Below are 21,634 nucleotides of genomic sequence, written 5' to 3'. Positions count from 1 at the left end.
ATTTCATCCTCACAGCAACCTTGGGAGGTAGGTGCTATTTATTATCATTCCCATTTTATAGATGAGGAAATTGAGGTTAAATGACTTGCCCAGAGTCACATAACTAGTGTCTTGAGGCTGAATTTGAACTCAGGTCTTCCTTATTCCAGACCCAGTGCTCTATCCATTGCATCATCCAGACACCCCTAATACTTTAGTACTTACTTCACTGGGTTGTAGTGCAGAGTAAATGAGATAATGTGTATAAAGCGCTTTCAAAAACGTTAAAGTGAAATATAATTGTTAGCAGCTATTACTATACCATGTTGCCCCTTACTAGCACCAGAGGATGTCTAAAGATATATTTGTGTGTGTGTGTGTGTGTGTGTGTGTGTGTGTGTGTGTTAAAAGAAGCGAGGAAGAGAGACAGAGAAAAGTATAAGAGTCAAACTTTTCCTTCTTCAAGATTCTCCCTTGAGCTAGCCCTGTTTAAGGACCATGAATCTGCAGTGTGAGAAGGAATGATTTATATTTTAGTATATATACTGAGGTTGAGGATTCTCATTTTTGATACTCCCAAGTGTTCTGGAAACTGTGGAAGGAAAGTAAGGAAACATTACAGCATTTATAATTCAGAGGGATTTTGGAAACCATTTAGTCCCATTCCTCTCTCCCATTACCCATTTTACAGATGAGCAAACTAATTTAAATCTAGGAAAGCACATTATTCTCCAGGGCAGGAGCAGTTGTTGTAGTTCAGTCCTTTCAGTCATGTCTGACTCTCTGTGACTCCATTTGGGGTTTTCTTGGCAAAGATACTGGAGTGGTTTGCCATCTCTTCTCCAGATCATTTTACAGATGAGGAAACTGGGCAAGGCAAGTGACTTGCCCAGGGTCACACAGCTAGGAAATGTCTGAGGTAGAATTTGAACTCAGGTTTTCTTTATTCCAGACTCAGGACTCTATCCATAGTACCACCTAGCTGTGCCTTTGTTGGTCTAGGGAACTCCTGATGAAAAAGCTCTTCCCTGTGGAACCTGAACCCAGCTCTTTCGGACTCCAAAACTGAGGACCTGGGTTTAAATCCTATCTCTGAGGCTTACTTCCTGTGCAACCTTGGGTAAGTCACTTAATTTTCTGGGGCCTTGGTTTCCTCATTTGTAAAATTAGGGAGCTGGACTAGATGATCTCCAAGGGCCCTTCTAGATCTATGATCCTACATTATGGGTTCAAATCCTGCCTATGCTCCTATCTGTGTGGTCACACACAGAGGTCTGGGCTTCAGCTATAAAATAAGAAGGTTGAACTAAATGACCTCTAAGGCCCCTTCCAGCAACTAGATTAATGATCTAAAATGGACTCTGCTATAGTCAGCCCGAACGATATTGGGAAAATGGTTTTAACTGTGCCTTTAACTATAAAATGGGCATGGCCACCTAGGCAGGATTGTCAGGAGGGGAAGATGATCAACGGCCCCATGATCTTAAAACCCTCGGCAAACGTGAGGAATGGTCCTGCAATGTAGAAGTGAAGAACAACAGGGATTATCAGTAAATAGGCCGTCCAGAGACTCCGACTCTGTAGGCACTTCAATCTCTGTCCCACTCAGGGAGAAAAGTACAAAATATCTGAGCTTGGCTTTGGAAATGAAAAGGACTGGAAATCCTAGCCTCCAAAATAGCAGCTGTAATTCCAGCCAGTCCCACTGACCGGCCAGCTCAAGCCACTGACGTCTCAAACTGGTTGTTACCGGAACTGCCCTGCATGTTATTACCTTAGTCAGGAGATAAGGGAACAAGGACACACCAAACCCAAGTGTCTTATCCAAGGTTATTGGGCAAATCATCAGTAACAGATAGGATGAAAAATCATTAGGATCCAGCGCAAGAAGGGGCCTTAGAGATCATCAGCCCCAGAGGAGGAAAGCAACTTCATGTTAACTGACATTTTTACAAAGCATGAAGGAGTGGTGTGTGCCCAGCAGGCTGGCCGATCTCAACTAGGAAGACCTGGGTTCGAGTCAAGCCTTGACACACACTGGCTCTGTGAACCCATGGCAAATAAACTCCTTACCCTCAGTCAGCTTTCTATAACCAAAAACTACCAAAGAGTTACCAGCCTGCATTTGTAGAGGGAATTTGCTCACTAGAAGTTTCCTACACCATTGAAATCACAGGTCCACACCAAAAGGAAAAGAAAATAGAAATTGACATGATAACTTCATTATATATTTAAGAGGAATAGCAAGTTGTACATAGTAGATTTGCAGTTTCAAGTGCAATCATCTTTTCTATTATACTATGTTATGGAAATGCTTGTTTTATTCCACTGATTAAAAATAAAATGAATTTTTTGAAATGCCTTTTTTATTTTTTTTAAATCAATTTTTTAAAAAAGAAATTTATATAGCACTTTAAAGTTTACAAAGTCCTTTACATGATTTCATTTGAGCCTTACAACAGCCCTGGGAGATAACTACTTCAGGTATTTCTTTATCTTCATTTTATAGATGAGGAAACTGGGGTTTACAAAGGTTAAACACATGTAGAAAGTGTTAGACTTTGGATTTAACCTGAAGTCTTCCTGATGCCAGGTCCAGAACTAATTCCATTCTACCTGGATGCCTGTCTATGTACGACCTCAAAGGGTAAGTTTGTTGTTGTTCAGTTTTATCTGAATCTGTGTGACCCCTCGGGGCTACAGCACTCCAATACTGTTCATGAGGTTTTCTTGGTAAAGATACTGGAGTGGTTTGCCATTTCCTTTTCCAGTGGATTAAGGCAAATATAGGGGTTAAGTGACTTGCCCAAGGTCACACAGCTAGTAGGTCAGGTTTGAACTCAGATTTTCGGACTCCAGGCTTCCAAGCTTGTTAATATGTACTTTGGATTGTCCTTCCTATGCAAGACCATAGCCTTCACCAATGTCACCTGATTTACTTTTATTCTCACATCCCTCTAGGGGAAGAGGAGTTGAGGGTGGGGAGGGCAGGTTGAGCACAAGGGAAAACTGAAGCTGCCCTGTTTGGCCAGTCTCTCGATGGACTTTCTGCTTCCAAATGGAAGAAAACCACAGGCCAGGCTATAGCGTAACGAAAAGCACAAACTGAGGGCCACAGAAAGTCCTCCTGGAATACTGCTGAGCCAGGGAGCTAGGCTGAGATTCAATGCCATAAGCTTGCCTCCTGTCCTCGCCTCTGCCCTAACCCCCGTTTCTCGGTCAGCTCCTAGAAGGCCATCATCCCTGCGTTGTCTGAAAGACACTTTTTTTTCCTATCAGGAAAGGTAGGGGATTAATAACTGCTGAAAACTGGAACGCTGACGAGGTAGTAATATGGGAGAGTACAGAAGCTAGGAGCCACCTTAGACATCCGGTAAACAGAGTGAGGGGTGGAGTCTTGGCTTGGAGCCCTGCATTTCCTGGGACCCAGAGGACTAGTGGGTGGAACAGCCTCAGCCAAACTCCTCTGCAGGGACAGGAAGCACAGAAGGAGCCCCAGAAACAGAAGTGCTGGTGAATGCTGTTGGGAAGCCAAATTCTTGTGGACTATCCAAAGAAAAGCGCCCAGGGTTCCCCCCCAGCAAGGGGCTGGTGTAGGGGGAAGGGCAGAGAGAGGGGGCTTCCTAGCAAGAGCTAGTCTCCAGGTCAGGGGAAAGACCCCACCGTCAGAAACTGCTTCCTCCTTGTCCAGGTACTGCCTTCCTGGGAATGGGGGGAGGGGTGCAGGTCAGGAGTACTCCTGGCCTTTCGGGGAAAGGGCTTATTATGCGAGGACAGAGAAAAAGTCATTCTTTCCAACTGGGTGGCTCAAGGGCTTTCCCGGGGACTCCGGCACTTAGGAAACACATCCAGTCTCCTAGGGCTATTCCCTCTTTTCTTCTAGCCCCCTTACCCTGTCGCCTCCAGCCCTGGGCTGCCAGCTGCTCCCAGCTCTGATTTCGATTCCAGAGAACGGGCTGATTTAACGAGGCTGCTAGCCCCACAGCTCCTTTCCCTGGGGCCTCTCTGAAGTGGAGACCACCAGGAGGGCACTCCCCAGCAGAATGTGGGCTTAGGCAGGCTGGGTACTCTGTGTGACCCAGTTGCTAAGGCAGTGCCTGAGACTGGTCCCATGTTCCCATGGCAACCGGGGGCCAAGCTCCTAATCCATTAGAACAGAGCTTTGTACCAGGGAAGAGGGGCTGGTCAAGCCGGGGAGGGAGCTCCCCTTGGTGGAAAGCAGCTTTCGAGGGCTAGCGAGATCCAGCTGCTGAGGAGGGTTTGGGGCTGGAGGCATGTACGGTGTGCGTGTATACTTTTCACTTGTGCCCATCTCCAAAAATGGCAGTAATGGTGAAGATTTAGCTAGTTCCTGCCTTCTTTGATTTTGGGTGGAAGAATGAACTTTGGGCCTGAACATGTGTACCGAAGGTGGGGATAGATCTAGGAATAGTGCCGGATTCCAGGAACATAGATTTCAAGCTTATAAGGACCACAAAGGTCATCTGGTCCAACCCCCTCGTTTTATAGATGAGAAAACAAAAGACTCAGAGACTTTTGGGGCTAACCTAGTGTGTTAGAATGATTTAGAGATCCAGACACCTGGTTCACCTTGGGCAAATCACCTTACCTCTGAGCCTCAGTTTCCTCATCTACCCTAGTACTTTACGGGACCATTGAGAGAACCTTGTGGGACAATAAGTGAAAGTCCTTTGACAAGTATAAAGGACTATATTAGCATAATGGAGTGGCATTCTTTTTCTAATTATGGAGAGCTCTAGGAATTCTTTTATATTTCTTGCTTGTACTGTTGATCAACTGGGGTTTAAGAGGTTGATGACAGGATATCCCCCTAGGGAGAGATGAGGATACCAGAATACCCTGCCGTGAGCCCTCGTCTGTAGACTCCAAGGTGACACCCTTGGGGATAGCTGAAAAAAGCGGGGGGGGGGGTATTCCTCACTCTCCCTAGTGTGTTGGTCCCATGCCCAAGGACTCTTGCTTGAGTGCAGTGCTGAACAACAGGGCTCTTAATAAATCCCCAGAGCAGCCAATCATTTGGCACTTCTCAAAAATGCCTGGAGTTTCCAAAGGCACTGAGGCTGCATTTGTATAGGTCAGGAAAATTCCTCAGTTGCCCCATAGCTGAGAAGTTGGATTTCAATATTCACATTGTCAGTATGGTATAGAGTTTTTATGTTGCTGTAGAAAGTGCTTTTGTAAATCTTAAAACCCCGTATCAATGTAAGTAGTAAGTTATTGCTGGTAATGGTAGGATTGATGGCGGTGGTGGTGATAGTAGCAGCAGCAGCCGGAGTAGTAGTAGTAATAGAATTTCTTTTGGAAGGTTAGGGGGCAGGATGAGGAAAGAATGCATTTGTATGGGCCATTCTAAAGTGACTCAGAAACCAAAATAGCTCTGGAAATGGGCATAAAGCAGCGTTATTCCAGCCTGCTAAAAGTTTAATTATATTTTATCTTGTTTTGTTTTTGAATCATGGGAACGTGTGCTGATGCAGCTCTATAGGAAAAAAGTCTTTGAATTTCAACCTCCTTACCCAATCCTATCCTAGTCATTAAATCTGACTAAGGATAATCCACGAAGGTTCTTTTCTTGGAAACCCACTGGAAAGAAGAGGCGATATTATGACACATCCAGGTCTCTGAGAGGTTAGAACAAAAACAAATGGACAGAGGATCACAGATCCCCAGAGATCTCAGTGGAACATGTTTTATTGTGGAGAGACTTCAAGGATCATAACTCTTCAAATCATAAATTTTACAGCTGGAAGGGGTCTTAGAGATCATCTAATCCAATCCCCTCATTTTATAGATGAGGAAAGAGAGATTAAGTGATTTGTCTGAGGTCATACGGAGAGTGATAGAACCAAGATTTGAACCCAGCTTTCCTATCTACCAAGGGGCAGCTAAGTGGTGCAGTGGATAGAGCACCGGACCTGGAGTCACAAAGACTCATCTTCCTCATTTCAAATCCAGCCTCAGACACTAGCCATGTGACCCTGGACAAGTCACTTAACCTGTTTGCCACAGTTCCTCATCTGTAAAATGATCTGGAGAAGAAATGGCAAATCACTCAAATGTCTTTACCAAGAAAACCCCAAAAGGGGTCACAAAGAGTCAGACACGAAGGAAAAACAACCGAGCAGCTCTTGTCTACATAAGCAATATTTTCCTGTACCACAAGCAGAAGTACAATGATGCAATTTGGGATATAATCCTGATTGTACATATACCTCTTAGCATAATTTGGATGACTGGGGGAAGAAATTTCCTGAAGGGTAAAGAGCAGTGTGTCTTAATATCCTTTCTACATGTCAGTATTTTGTGGGGATGGAATGGGTTGCCGTGCTTTGTTAGGAAAAGGTTCCGTACTCACTTTACTGACAGCATTTTGTCTGGTCTCAGCAGGTAGTGGAGAGGCCAAGGCGGTAGTTACAGAAATTCTTCTCTGCAGGAAGAAAGGTAAGATTCTCTGGTGTGTCTATTGCATTCCCTCTCTCCTCCCCTTTTCCCACTTCTGAATAGCTTATCTGGGTTCCTATGGAAGTTGGGATGAGAAGAGTTTGGAAAGATGGGTTTGAAGGTTGAATGGCTTCAAGAAACTTTTTAGCTGCAGATGACAAGGATTCTACCCAGTGAATCTGTCTCCCCATCTCTCACTTCTTCCTATCTTAGTCCAGATCTAGGGCACACATGCAGCCTTAGTAGCATTCAGAACTCACTCTTGATAGTTATTCAACCCCAGTGTGAAAGCTGGATAGAGTGGCATTTCCAGGCAACATAATGGAGTAAGGTGTAGCCCTTGTGTGGCATTGCTGGCCAGATAATCCCTAGACTCAGTTTTTGGTTAGGTCATCTCTACACTGGGAGAAATGTTTTCCGCTGCTATTGTAGTCACCATTTTGATGGCAGCAAATGGGTAGGCCACCATGCTGATTTGTGAGTGGGACATTCCTGCTCTGGGGTTAGGGGTCACCATGGAGAGTCCAGGGCTGCTGCCTAGCCTTCAGAAATAGAGGAGATAAATGACAGCCTTCCCCATTTCCAGTGCCCTGGCCTGCTCCAAAGCCATCCCAAGGAGGGCAGAGCTTTCTCTGCTAGATGTATGTTACCCAGGAACAGGTCTCATTTCGGGATAACTGGAATCACAACCTGGGGGAACTAAGGTGACTATGAAAATTCAGGGGTCAGAGAACCCCACCCCCTTTCTGAGTGTGACTGTGCTGGCCTGGGGGGATGTAGGAAGGGACAAAGCAACAATGGGAGGGAACTGGGGAATCAGGAAAGGTACTGGTTGGCTCTCCAAGCTGTGGGAAGGCTGTGCCCGAGTGGATCCCTTCCCCTTTGATGATGCAATGACCAGGTGTCTGTGGTCAGGAGTAGGGCCTGAGGGGGAAGAAACTGGGCTTCCAGAAAGAGAAAGATCCCAGCCCCACTAATGCCTGAGAAACAAATAGTGGGAACTCACACCAGTGGATTCAGGTAACTCCCAAAGGACACCTGGCCAACCCTGAGCCATCTCCCCATCTACCCCTCTGCCTTGTTCTCTCAGGCTAGCACAGCTCCCTCCCGGCTCTGCGGTTCAGCAGGAGGTCATACCATCAGTGGAGCACCCCAGGTGCCCCTGTGGGGCAGCAGGCGCCAGGCACCATCCGGGCTAATTGTTTCCTCCCCCTCTCCATCCCCTCAGCAGGCAGGCAGGCACACAACCCCTTTCGGGGTGGCTGCTTCTTGCTGGCGCAGGGACAGGTCGCACTTTGAAGGTTGCACCATAACCCTTCAGGGTAGGGGGTGGGAGTTCTCCTCCCAGGGAGCGGCCAGCTCAGGTCTGAACAGGTCTTGGCCCAGAGCAGGAGGGTGACTCGGTGGCTTCCTCAGCACCCCAGGCAGTTCACTCATTGCAGCAAGCTGGACCAGCCAGTTCCTTTCCTCTGAAAGAACCTAGGCCGGAGCACCAAAAAATGGAGAAGAAGCCCCTGAGACTAAGACTGGGGGAAGGGAATTTAAACCTGAGGGCAAAAGAAGGAAGAATTCAGCCTGAGGATATTGAGTGGGGATTGCTAGGGTACAGCCAGTCAACCTAGTTGTAAATAAATTTGTTATCAGAGTATCATAGATTTAGACCCGAAAGGGGCCTTGGAAATCTTGTTGTACAAACCCCTTATTTTATAGATGAGGAAACTGAGGCTCAGAGATGGAAGGTGACTTAAAAAGTCACTTAAAAAATTTTTTTTAAAGATTTTTAAGTGGCAGAGTCAGATTTTGAACCCAGGTCCTTTGACTCCAGATCTAGTTAAGAAATTCTAAGTTTGGGAATAACTTTAGAAGGGCAAAAGGTTGGAGGTCAGAGAGGGAGAAGGGGAGAGGTTAAGGAATCAAGAGAAAGTAAAGATATAATTATGGGGACTCAGATGAAACCATAGGTACCTCCAGACTCATGTTTTTTAAAAGGCAGCCTAGCAGATTGATTTTTAGGTAATATTAGTTCTGCGGCACTGAATGGATACCCTTGGCCAAGAGGGCACTCACTGCCTTGAGGAAGCTGGCAGTCTTAGGCCTCCCCACCATTGGTTGATTCAAAAGCACACAGTAGGTTGGGTGTGTCAGATGGGCCTTCTTCCTTGCAGAATTATCCTGATGCTATAGCTCAGTTCCAGCCCTAGCCCCTAGGGAAGAGACACAAGGGCAAAGTAAGCTACTCTTGGAAGGTGGTGCAGGGCCACAGCTGCACACTGGCATATATTAGGGAAGAGGAGGCGGGGTGGTGCAGGGGGTGGTGCAGGTGGCAGGGTGCCAGGCCTGGGGAGCTGAAAGAATTGGCTTCGTGCCAGTTCGTGTCTGTGAGGCCCAGCTAGGCAAGATGCCAGCCCAGTGCCCAAAGAGTGGGGAGGAGCCTGGGCCCTTTCCTCAGGGGCAGAAGGAAGAGGTGGAGAGGGCTGGGTTTAAGCTCCATTAGGCCTGCTGGGATGGTTAGGCAGGAAGAGAGTGAAGTGGCTTTTCTTTCAGGATCTCCAAGCCCCCACCTTAGTGTATTTGGGATCCAGGATCTAAAAAGGAAACTACTCCTAGCGTAGAATTGTGGGAGCAGGTTAGACTGGAGTTCAGACTGGGCCTAGGAATTGTGGTCCTAGGGAGGTATTTGTTCACAATGGGAGTAACCACTGCTACAATCGGCCTTTGAACGCCCCTCCCCCCTCCAATAGTGCACATTAACTGGAGAAGTGCCATTTACCCTTTGGCTGTTTAATGAATATTTATTACTAAGATGCCTCCTGCCATAAATGTGACCTTTATAGATATTCTCCTCGCCCCTGTGCTTCTGTGTCCCCCTCCTTTCTCTGCCCTTCTCTTTTTTCCTTTGATTTATGCTAATTTTACTTTCTCTTCATAATCTCTTCTTTGTTTTCTCATCTCTCTTCATTTTTGGCCATTAATCTTTTCCTCTTCTTTCTCTTCATCCTCTCCCTCATTCTATATTCCCTCATATTTTTTCTGACTACTAAAACTGATAGATCTTATAGTCTTTTTTTACCCCTTTATTCTATTCACCCACCCCTTACTCATTAACACACACATTTTTAAACCTCTTATTTTCTCTCTTCTTTTTTTTTCATATATGTGTAAATGGGAGGGTCCGTTTGTGAAAGTCTGCATATTGTTGCCTCTGAGTCTTCCTGGTGGTGAGAGTTGTGTGTGGGGGTATGAGAGAGTGAAGTTAGGAGGGAGGTCAGGGCCTGTGCTTAGTGGGGCTCGAGTTCATTACTCTCTGGAATTTTTCCGCCTCATGCAATCAGCAGACTGTCTGCTTTAAGGATGGAGAAAGCTACAGCCACACTAATTTGCTCACTCCCCTCCTGTAACTCCCCTCCCCAGCCACTTCCTGAGGTCTTTATAAACAGTGTTGTGGTTGAGAAAGAGTAGAAGGGATCCATGGGTCACAGGAGCGGGGGAGTCCACATGCATTTGAGAACAGTAGGAGCCAGCTGTGGGATGAACCAATGAAATGTCTCTTCAAAGTTTTTTTCTCTGCCCAGTGGGAAGGACAAATTAGCATTGTAAATAAAAACACAGATTATAGGGATGATGGTACCATACCGGTACCTTTGTACTATATATATTATACACACACACACACACATATTCCCATTTAAACATTTGAGCTTAAAAACTTCACATTGTCCTTCATTCTACAGTTTCCTATTGGGTTCCTACTATTCAATTCAATAATTCAGCAAACATTTATTAAGTTTTTACTATATGCAAGGCACTGTGTTAGGTGCTAGGTTGTACAAAGGTAAAAAATGACAATGCATTTAATTTGGAGAGGGGTACTTGGGTACATATATACATATATGTGTTAATGCATATGCATATATGTATATACACACATATACATATATTCAGCTGAATGATCCTGAATGCATGTAGGTATGTAATTATGCATGCTTGTATGTAGGTATGTATATACACACATACATATGCACACTTTGCCTAAGATGGCACAGTTAGTGAGAGTCTGAGGTAGAATTTGAATTGAGATCTTTTTGACTCTAGGGTCTATCGCTCTATCCATTTTACTACCTAGCTGCCTATAGATAGATAAATAGATAGATATACCCATATATATATATATACACACACACACTATATATGTATGCAACATACATATATGTATATATACATACACATGTGTACACATACATATATGTGTCACGCATATGTGTATGTCTCTGTGTATATGTTTGTGTGGGTGGGTAGCTACAAGGTATAATGGATAGAGTACTGGCCCTAGAATCAGAGAGATCTCAATATAAATCCTTCTTCAGACACTTACTGTGTGATCCTGGGCAAGTCACTTAAACTCTGTCTTTATCACCTCATCTGTACAATGGGGCTAGTAATAACACCTACCTTACAGAGTTGTTATGAGGATCAAATAATATATGGCAAGTGCTTTGTAAAGCACTATATAGATGCTAGCTGTATGCATCATGCTAGGTACTATGGGAAGTTTAAAAGAAGTATTAAATGTGGTCCTTGTACTCAGGTACATCCACAAGTCATTTAAGTAATAACAAAAGAATGACAAACAATAAAGTGATTGGCATTTAAGGACCTGAACACCTAGAAAAGAATGCAGGCATCCCAAGGAACTAGCCTCAGTACGTTAGGAAGAAGCCTTCCCGGATGAGTTTCATTTCTGTGGTAGGATTACTAGTTTAGTAGAGCGGGAGAACACTATAGTCACAATATACCTTGACATCAGTGGAGGATGTTACCATGGAAGACTGTATGTCCAGACATCTTAAACTCAACATGTCCAGAACAGAACAAGTTATCTTTCCCCCAAAGCCTCCCCACCTCCTCCCAGTCCCTTGGGCTCTTAACCTAGGAGTCACCTGGACTCCTCGCTATCTCTCTCCACCCAAATCCAAGCTGTTGCCAAGGCTTGTCTATTTCACCTTTGCAACATCTTTTGAATACACCCCTTCCTCTCCTCTGACACTGCACCACCCTGGTTCAGGACCCCATTACCTCAAGCCTGCATTACTGGTCTCCCTGCCACAAGCTTCTCCTCACTTCGGTCAATCTCCATTCAGCCACCAAAGTGATTTTCCTAAAACGTAGGTCCAACCTTGTCATTCCCATATTCAGTAAACTCCAGTAGCTCCCTAATCAGCTCCAGAATCAAATGAAAAATCTTCTGTTTGGCATTTAAAGCCCTCATGGCTTTTGCCCCCACCAGTCTTTCCAGTCTTCTTATACCTTATATATCTCCCTATATATTCTTTGACCTATTCACACTGGCCTCCTTGGTATTTCACAAACAAGACACTCCATTTCCCAACTCCAGGCATTTTTTTCTTATTGTATCCCTTGCCTGTAATGTTCTAAGTCTCTGTCTCCTGATTTCCTTCAAGTTCTAGCTAAAACTCCACCTTCCACAGGAAGCCTTTCTCAGTCCCTCTTATTTCTAACACATTCCCTCTGTTAATTATTTCCTTTTTGTCCCTTTGTGTATATATATATATTTGTTTGTATGTTGTCTCCCCCATTAGAATGTAAGCTCTTTGAGAGGTAGGACTATATTTTCACTTTCTTCTCATCTCCAGCACTTAGCATAGTGTTTGGCACATAGTAAGCAGTTAATAAATGTTTATTGACTGACTGACTGATGTAGGCTGGATGATACCACAGTTAGGCAGATTTGGAACCGGTTGAACAACTGTACCCAAAGAGAGCTGATTAATGAATCGATGTAATCTTAGAGAGAGGTTTCTAGTGGCATGCTACAGGGCTATGTTCTTGACCCTTCCATAGTATCCATTTTTATCACTGATTTAGATGGAGACAGGCTTATCATATTTGTAGATGGCAAAACATAGCTGTTATGTTAGCTGCCAGAGTCAAGACTCAAAATGAACTTGGCATTTATAATGAATGCTGCACAGAAATGAACAACATGAAATTTAACAGCGAGAAATGTAAAGTCCTCATTTGGGTTTATAAAACAAATTGCCTAAATACAGGCAGAAGGAGTCTTGATTTAATAGCAGTTCATATGAATAGGGATTTTGGTTGACTTGATGAGCTTAACTTGAATCAACAATGTGATATAGCTACTTAAAAAAAAAGCTAGAGGCAGCTAGGTGGCGCAGTGGATAGAGTACTGGCCCTGATGCCAGGAGGACCTGAGTTCAAATGCTGCCTCAGACCAAACACTTGATGAGTACTAGCTGTGTGACCTTGGGCAAGTCACTTAACCCCAATTGCCAAAAAAAAGCTAAAAGAAAAAAAAGTTAGGTAGATTAAATTAATAAAAAGATGGCACCTGGATCAAAGTAATAATACCATTGTACTCTGATGGTTAGGACATATCAGGAATATCAACCCTTTAAAAGAGGGACTGGTTAATCAGAGTTAATCCAGAAGAAGAGGAAACTGAAGACAATAGAAACAGAAGAATTAGGAAACCATGACATTTACTGTTTAAGGGATTGGGAATGTCTTTAAGCTAGAGAAAACTAAGGGGAGACAGAGTAACTGTTTTCATCCATTTCCCACAGACTCTTTGGTTTGTAAGGGCCTTCAAAGGTCACCTAATCCAACTCATCTCCTCTATAACATCTTTGAAACTTGGACATCCTAGTTTTGTCCTCTGGAGCCAAGGAGAGCAAGACTTTTCCTTATTATACCTGACAATACTTGAGAACAGCTATCATAGCTTGTCTTCTTCTCCAGAAGAAGTCTCATTTCTGTGGTAGGATTACTAGTTTAGTAGAGCGGGAGAACACTGTAGTCACAATATACCTTGGCATCAGTGGAGGATGTTACCATGGAGGACTGTATGTCCAGACATCTTAAACTCAACATGTCCAGAACAGAACAAGTTATCTTTTCCCCAAAGTCTTGGAATCATTCTGGTCACCCTTCTCTGGATAGGCTCCATTTTACAAATGTCCTTTTTAAAAGGTCATGGGGCTGAAGCCTCTGTCTGAAGCAATAGTGCCCTAGGTCATGATGCTCCAGATCTGATGTAGTCAGGGTAGAAGGAAACCATCACCTTCTTCTTTCTGAAAACTATGTCCCTCTTTTTTTTTGGGGGGGGGTGAGGCAGTTGGGGTTAAGTTACTTGCCCAGGGTCACACAGCTAGTGAGTGTTATGTGTCTTAGGCCGGATTTGAACTCAGGTCCTCCTGACTCCAAGGCTGGTGATCTATCTGCTGTGCCATCTAGCTGCCCCCATGTCCCTCTTCAAAAGGGCCTAAGATTGTGCAAACATCTGACTGGGTCTGTCATGTAACATACTTTGAACTCACAGAGCTTTTGGTCTACTAAAACCCCCAGATTTTTTCCATTCTATCTCTCAGTGCCTCCCTTAGCCTGTATTTGTGCAGCTGATTTTGTGAACCCAAGGGGAAGACTTGAAATGCATCCCTCATTAAATTTGACATGGTGTCTTGTAGAAGAGGGAGAACACTTGTTCTGAGAAGCTTCAGAGGGAAGAGCTAGGTGTAGTTACAAGGAGGCAAATTTCAACTGGAAAAAATTGTGGAAAAACTTTCTGAAGATGAATTGTCCAACAATAGAACAAACTTATCCTTGGTGAAGGAGTGAACTTTTCTTCACTGAGAGCATTCAAGCAGAAGACGGATGACCAGGTCAGGGATGCTGAAGAGAGGATTACAACATGGATAGGAAGTTATGTAAGGTGACCTCTAAGGCCTCTTCAACTCCTAAATTCTCCCTCTCCAACCCTCATTCATCTCCCTCTGAACTCCTGCAGTATTAAAGTCAGTAATATCAAAAATTGTATACTGCCTTGTACTGTTTGCTTTGTTTCATGTGTAGTTAGTTTATCTCTCCAACTAGATTGGAAACTTCCTAAAGTGAGGAGACATTTTAGACTTCTGCATCTTGCAACAGTGCTGAATGCATAGTAGGTGCTCAGTAAACACCTGACCCTATTGATTGTGTCAGTACTTGAGAGGAGACAGGTTGATTGGAATGTGGCTTGACTGGGGACAGGAGTTTGTGAGTGTGACCTGCTTCCTAACTGTCCCCCATCAAAAGAAAGGCTTGGTTCTTACTATCCTTGATTCCCTGAACTAGGAGGTTCCTAGGGAGGGGATGATTGTAGCTGCTGTTGGAAGAGGATGGTGCCAGAAAGGGGGCTGGGAACTTGTCCCATTTTAAATCCATCTCTCCTCCCAAAACTTTCTGACCCTTAGTCTAATTACTTGAAGGGTAAGTAAGAGAAGGAGTCTGGTCCTGGCAGGAGAGAGACAGAGACAGAGACAGAGACACAGACAGAGAGACAGACAGAGAGAGACAGAGACAGAGACAGAGAGAGAGGGAAGGAAGCAGAATAGGGAATAGATCTGAATATTGAGTGACTTGCCTTTCGTTTACAGCCTCATCCCTTTTCATCCTTATCAATGAATATTTTAGTGTCCATTAGCTCCATCCATCCTGTTATAATGGCTCAAAGCCTCAATTTTCTCCGTTAGGTTTTGAGATCTTCCTTCCCCAGAGGGAAAACGGAGGTTTTTCCAGGTTGGGGGAGGAAAGGATCAGATTATTCTACTCTTGAGTGTCTAGAAGCTGAGGAGCAGCTGGGTTAGCAGCCTTTATTTCTTTCTCCAACTCCCCCCCCTCCTCCCGCCATCGCACCCCCGATTTATCTCTGTGCGCGTGTGTCTGTGTGTGTGCGTGCGCGTGGAGTCCTTGCCCACCACCTGTCCCCTCTTCCCCCCATGCAGGTCTGGAGGTTGGGGCAGGGCTTGCATCTCGAGGGGGCCGGGCTCGGCTGGTGCCGGGGGCGGGAGCAGCGGCCGGAGAGTCGAGTTTTGCAGCAGGAGCTGGAGCCCACAGCCGCCTGTCTGCGCTCGCTTCCACCGTCCCTCCTCCTCCTTCCCTCCGGCAGCCGCCGTGATGGGCTTCGGGAGCCGGCTGGCCCAGCTGGGCGCCCTGTTTCTTCTGCTGCGGCCGAAGCCTCTGTCTGAAGCGATCGTGCCCAGGGTCAGCCTGCCTTACGGTGAGTGGGGCCGCTAGCACGCACCCCGGAGGAGCAACCTGCGGTAGGAAGGGAGAAGGGGGAGCTGGCTGGGGTCCTGGCGGGGGAAGGGAAGGGGAGGGGAGAGAAGGGAGAAAGAAAGAAAGAAAGAAAGAAATGGGAGGGGGATCCGGTGACAAAGAGGGAAGGGGAAAGAATGGGAGGGGGATGCTCTTCCCGAGCTGTGAATGCTGGTGGAGTTAGGGACACCCTGGAGCTTTCCCTTCCACCCCCAGGTTCAGAGCACGGCAGCAGGGTTCGCCGACCCTCAGCCCCTACCAAGCTCTTGCGTGTTTGCTTTCTTCCTTTTCTTTTTCATGGTCCGGGGAACTCTTCCCTCTGGTCCCTCAGCAGCCCTCTTCCCCACCCCCACCTCCCCCTTGCCTTTCGAATTTGGTTTCTTTGAGAGACTCTCGGCGCTGCTAGTAGTCCTTGGCTGTCTGCCTCCGCCGCCACCCCCCCACCTTCCCTTTGATGCTGACCAGAGCCCTTGCCCTGCAGCCCTGCCCTGAGTCGGGCCCCAGGCGGGTGGGGAGAAAGGGGCCCAGGCAGTCCGAGTCACATAAACACTGGGGCTGTGGTATTCCAGGCAAGTTGTAGCACAGCCCAAGGAGCCGCAGCTAAGCACGGTGCTTCCCCACCCCTTCCAATGGAGGTGCTGGGCACAGTCCCCCTTAGTCCTTCCCAGTCCCTGCCTACCCTCTGCCATGCAGTTTTCTTCCGTCCCCAAACCCCTTCTGCTGACCCTCTGCTTTTTCCAAGGCCTCTTCAGTTTTACTGGCTTTCAACATCTCTGAAATAGCCTTTATCTGCATCTCATTCTCACTGGACAAATTCTCCAAAAAGGGATTTGGGAGAGTGGGGGTGGGGAGGGGTTTCAGGAACAAGGGAGATAATAAAGATCCCAGTGGAATGGAAGTCTGGGCCCTAGCTGCTGTATTTAGACCACGAGTACCTGGGAATTCTCCCCTCCTGTCCCTTCCCTCTTCCAAATCCCCAAATCAACATACCTACAGGTTGCCATTTTCAAATGCAAGTCTAGTAACAATGATCCTACCAGGATCATCTAATGGTACTCTGTGACATCCACTATGGCTCTTTTCCCTTTCTCTCATGGCTCCATCCCCTTTTCTGCTCCCCACCCCACCATGGCTTCAGATTCCCTCCCTCTTCCTTTCTCATCCGTGAAGTAGAGGTACAAATCATTCCTTCCATACCTAATGCAGAGGGTTGTTCTGAGGGTCAGGTTAGATATGTAAGTAAAAGCATTTTGGAAAGATAAAGGATTCTACAAAATGTAAGGTATGATTATTGTTATTATTTTAAGAAGATGTATAACCCACATGTATTTCCACACCCTCTTTTCCACCCACACAGGTTGTGGGTGGTTTTCCAACCACATATAACTATAGGGCAATACTATCATTCTGTGAGAACAGAGACTTGGGTCTTTTAACACATTGTGTTAGTACCTAACTGCTCGGGGTGCTTGATGAATGTGAACTACACGGATAGATGGCTGATTGGGGAAAACCACTGGGCCACATCTGTGGAGCCATCACAATTGGCTGTGTGAACCTCCATTCTCATCTTCATTAGTATTCCCACCTCACCCCATCTCTGCCCAATATCATGCTAGACCCTCTGTTTTTATTTCCATAGAATGATTTAGATTCTCTACAGAGAAAACAAATTTACTGTTTTCCTGCTTCCCTCTGGATTAGGAAGAAGGGTGAGAGAGTTGGGACTATGAAAAAATAAGATGACATTTGTAAACCTCTTTGAGAGCCCCTGATGAAAGGAACTGTAGAAAACAGAATGTTGTTATTATTGTATAGATGGCTGCTTCATAACCATGCCCACCTCCACAGGCTGCTTGTGAGCACATGTTTACACACAACAGAACACCCCCCCCCCACAAAGTGGCTCATAAACACATTTATGGCCAATTGTATAGGCCTTCCCAGGCCATTGGTGCACATATTTACCCACAGGCACTGGTACACATATTTACTCTTTGGGTGAATGTATGTATGTGTGTGTGAAAAAAAATCATACTTATAATTCACATTTATACCACAATTTAGGGCTTATAAAGTACTTTTCTCACAACACCCCTAAGAGGTAGATTGTGCAAGTTTATCCCTATTTTACAAATGAGGGAACGAAGACACAGGGACCTCAGAGGAGCATAGATTTAGAGGCAGAAGAATCATCAGAGTCCACCTAATCCAGCCTCATCATTGTATACATAAAGGGCATAAAATGGAGGTCCAGAGGGTTTAATTGACTCATTCAGGGTCACAAAGCTCAGAAGTGGCAGAATCAGGTTTGGTCCTCAGTTCCTAATCTCCAGAGCCTCCAGTCTTTCAGATCCCAAAGCTAGTAAATGTGAGAGCTGGAATCAGAACCAGGCCTCCTGACTTCTAAGTCCAACATCATGGGGTTTTTGGACCCCTCTGGAAGTCTGGTGAAACCCATAGATGGACTCCTTCTTGGAATAATATTTTTAAATTATTAAAGGAAAGGCTAAATTTTAGTCAGAAGTTAAGTGAAAATAAAGTTGTATTTTTTTTCCCATTCAAGATCACTGACTGCCTGAGTCCTTCGGGTTAAGAATCCTTACGTTACACCATGCAGCCTCCTATGTGCCTGTGTGAGCATTCACATTCTTTCAAGTTGCCCCTATACCCATGTTGGCACAGCCTTCTTTGCCATTACTGACTATTTCTGTCTAGTCACTTCACTTTTCATCTCTCCTTTTCATATATTCTGCCTCTAGTAGAAGGAGGAGGTCCCCATGGGAGGCTGCCCAGGCGACAGAATAGTTTTACCCCTGGAGTGTTGCCTCAGGCCGTTTCCTGCTTTTTCCCTTGGGGGCTTGTTAGATGTTCCTGGCAGAGGATCTGCCTTTGGGGCCTATGGCCACAGTGGACTGCCTGGCACAATGACATAGTTTCCCTCCCTCATGGAACAGGGACAGAGATATGGAGAGATGGAGGATGGCTTAAATACTACTGTCTTACTTCCCTACCCTCTTCACTCTCACCACTCTTACATGACCTCTGATATCCCAGGGCATCTAAATGACTGAACTGTGGGCTTCATCCATGATCTCAAACAAAAGCACCATGTATCAAAGAGAGAAATTGCTGCCATCTTTGATGATGGCTCTGTCTAATCCCACATCTGCTTGGGACCCTTTGTGCTTGGCACCAGGAGTAGGGCTGTGGGTGTTTTTGTTCCTGTTCATGGCTACCTACTCCTTATGGCTCTCACACAATGACACCAGCAAATGGGGAAGGAAGACCACAGCCTGGCTTGGGAGGGGCTTTACCACAGTAGGGACTGTAGGTCGTGGCTGGACAAGTAAGGGCCTCTTAGCTGGTGAAATGATTTGCCTTGGTGAATGGAAATGCTTCCAGGATTTCTTTGGAATTTTGAGTTCTGTTTTATTGGAAACAGAATTTTCCTTGTGTTTGTAACCTCTAGCTTCAGGAACTACACTGCTATCTAGAGCTTAAAGACCAGGAGTGACGTTGACTGAAAATGGTGACATAGACCAGTTGGACCTCAGGATCCTGTTAGAGCAAGCCTCTACAATGCTTCTTCAGCTTTCACATGTTTTATTAGGGCTACTTGTTTACATAATTAAAGTGAGTTATTAATCTCCAGCTGCCCAAGAAATTGCTGGACTGAATGGAAAAGGACTGAGCTCAGTAATTTTGAAACTGACATTTGCCAGCTGTGTGACATTGGGCACAACCCTTAACCCCTCCGGGCCTCAGTTCCTCTTCTACTGGACTAGATGACCTTTGAGGTCCCTTCCAGTTCTGGATTATGATTAAGAAAATTGGGAGCGTAGAAAACTGCACTCCCAGTGTGTTTGACAGGAGGACTCTGCCACAGGGCCCTCTGCATCCTGTGATGAAGCTGGATGTCAATGTCACTGAACGCTGGGAGTGAGAAGACCGGGGTGTGAATTGTGGGTCCTTCCCACGCTGGCTTTGCATTGCTCTTCTCACTGGTGGACCTGATTATTTGCAAGGCTTGTCTGTGTGCGTGAATCTGTTCCTTCACTTCGGTGGCTGCCGGATACCTTTGCTCTCCCTTTTCACCTCTGATGCAGCGGTATCTTCATGGCAGCCCCGATGCCCGCCTTTCTTTAGATGGTCCTAATCCACTCACCCTTCTCTAGTGAAATATCCTGCCTTTGGTGCTTCATTTTTCTAAGAAATTGCTCAAACGGTACGTCTAGATCAAAGGAACATTCTTAGGAGGGGCCTCATTCTCCCTGTTCTCAGGAACCTGGGCTGTGGCACTACTCTGAAATTCTGAGAAAGTAAACAAAAGTTAACAAACCAGCACCGGTAGTCTTTTACTTTCACTGGGTTCTGGGCCTCGCCTCACCTTGCAGTCCTTACCTCTCTTGTTCCTGCTAGTTCCTATCCTGTCCGCGTTGTAACCTATATTCTGCCAAATGTTGAAATGCCGGCGACTCCTGTGCTAAATTGGCAAAATGTGACCTTTTGCCTGGGCACGCCTGAAGCAGATGACAGGTTGCCTGACTGGAAGGTGTCTGTGGCTCAAGTCGAAAGCTGGGCTTAGGAGATATCCTCAGCCTCTCTGTCTAATACTACCTTCTTTGCTGGAGCAGTTAGGTGGTTCAGTGGTTAGAGCATTAGACCTGGATCCAGGAAGACCTGAGTTCAAATTTCGCCTCACACACTTATCAGCCTGTGACCCTGGGCAAGTCACGTAACCTCTGTCTGCCTCAGTTTTCTCATATGCAAAATGGGGATAATAATAGCATCTACCTCTTAGGGTTGTTGTAAGGAACAAATGATATATATCAAATGATAATACACACCGAGGGCTTTGCAAACCTTAAAGTGCTTTTAAATGCTGGCTATTATTATTAAGCCATTCCTGAATTAGAGCAGAGTCCAAACTGGTAAGATGGCAGTAAGAATGAATCATCATTTCAGTAGGAGGCAAGAAAGTACTTAAGGTCACCCTATCCCAACTAAAGGCTGGGAGGAACCTTTCTATGATAGAGCCCCTCCCCAGGGTCAGGACTAATGGATTTCTCTGATAATGCACTTTCAAAGACCTTGTTTTTAGCTGAGAGTTTTTACCTCTCCCTGGGAGAAGATGATGTCAGAACTGAAAAGTGTATTCTGTTAGAAGGTATTTCTACATTTCTATTTGCATTTCTCCTTTTTTAATAGTTTTCTAAGGCCTTCTGCTCCCAGATGGTCCTTACTAGCTCCACTTGGTAATTCTCATACACTTCTATTCTCATTCCTGGTCTTTTCTTTTTTTCCTAATTTTTTTCCATGTATATTTGGTTTCTCTGAGCAGCAGAGATGGACCTTGGAAAATCATGCCTTCATGAGATGCTTGTAGGTCCTGGACAGAAGGACAAGATGCTCTTGGCCTGTGCTGTTCTCAGGTCTCATTAGCTCTTCCTCTCCTAACCCTTTGGTAGAGTCTAATTGATTTTCCTGAAATATTATCTTCCTGTCTCTGAGTTTTTCTCCAGAAAATTCACTGTTGACATTGCTCATATTTCCAAATTTGTTAGCTTTATATTTGATTCTCTCTTGGGCACTCTCTGAAAAATCCCATATAAGTATCATTGGCCTATGGCAAAAACAGGCCTTTCGACTCTATATGTGGTACACTTCAGAAAAATCCTTTTTGCCTTAACAATGTTCTTTCAGGGTTCAACTATCTAGGAAAAGGATTCTTTTTTTTTTAATGATTTATTTATTTTTAGTTTTCAACATTAACTTCCATAAGATTTTGGGCTTTGAATTTTCTCCCACTCCCTCTCCTTCTCCTTCTCCTCTCCCCTCCCCCCTGACGGCATGCAGTCTAATATAGGCTCTACTTATACATTCATATTAAACATATTTTCACATTAGTCATGATTTAAAGAAGCATTAGAACTAATGGGAGGAACCATGAGAAAGAAGAAACAAAACAGAACAACAAAAGAAAAGGAGAGCAAATAGTGTGCTTCCATCTGCATTCAGACTCCGTAGTTCTTTCTCTGGATGTGGGAGGGAAAGGATCCTTAACTTTTTTGGTATC

At 45.2% G+C, this 21,634-nt stretch overlaps 1 protein-coding gene across 3 annotated transcripts in view; it reads left to right on the top strand.

Moving 5' to 3' along the window:
• Window positions 1–3,414: 3,414 nt before the first annotated feature.
• The window catches only part of SEMA4B (semaphorin 4B), a 38,421-nt gene continuing 20,201 nt past the window's right edge, over window positions 3,415–21,634 (top strand). For 2 of the 3 annotated variants that reach the window (XM_027851719.1, XM_027851717.1), the window contains exons 1-3: window positions 3,415–3,670; window positions 6,385–6,441; window positions 15,243–15,517. In XM_027851719.1, the coding sequence (XP_027707520.1) occupies window positions 15,415–15,517 (103 nt within the window). In that variant the 5' untranslated portion in view covers window positions 3,415–3,670; window positions 6,385–6,441; window positions 15,243–15,414. The remainder of the gene's footprint in view (window positions 3,671–6,384; window positions 6,442–15,242; window positions 15,518–21,634) is intronic. The other variant, XM_027851718.1, reaches the window with a different exon arrangement.

This window comes from Vombatus ursinus, unplaced genomic scaffold (assembly GCF_900497805.2).
Source record: "Vombatus ursinus unplaced genomic scaffold, bare-nosed wombat genome assembly UNPS02009205.1, whole genome shotgun sequence".
NCBI lineage: Eukaryota > Metazoa > Chordata > Mammalia > Diprotodontia > Vombatidae > Vombatus > Vombatus ursinus.
Note: the sequence above shows the minus strand (reverse complement) of the source record. Positions and strands in the feature narration are given on the sequence as shown.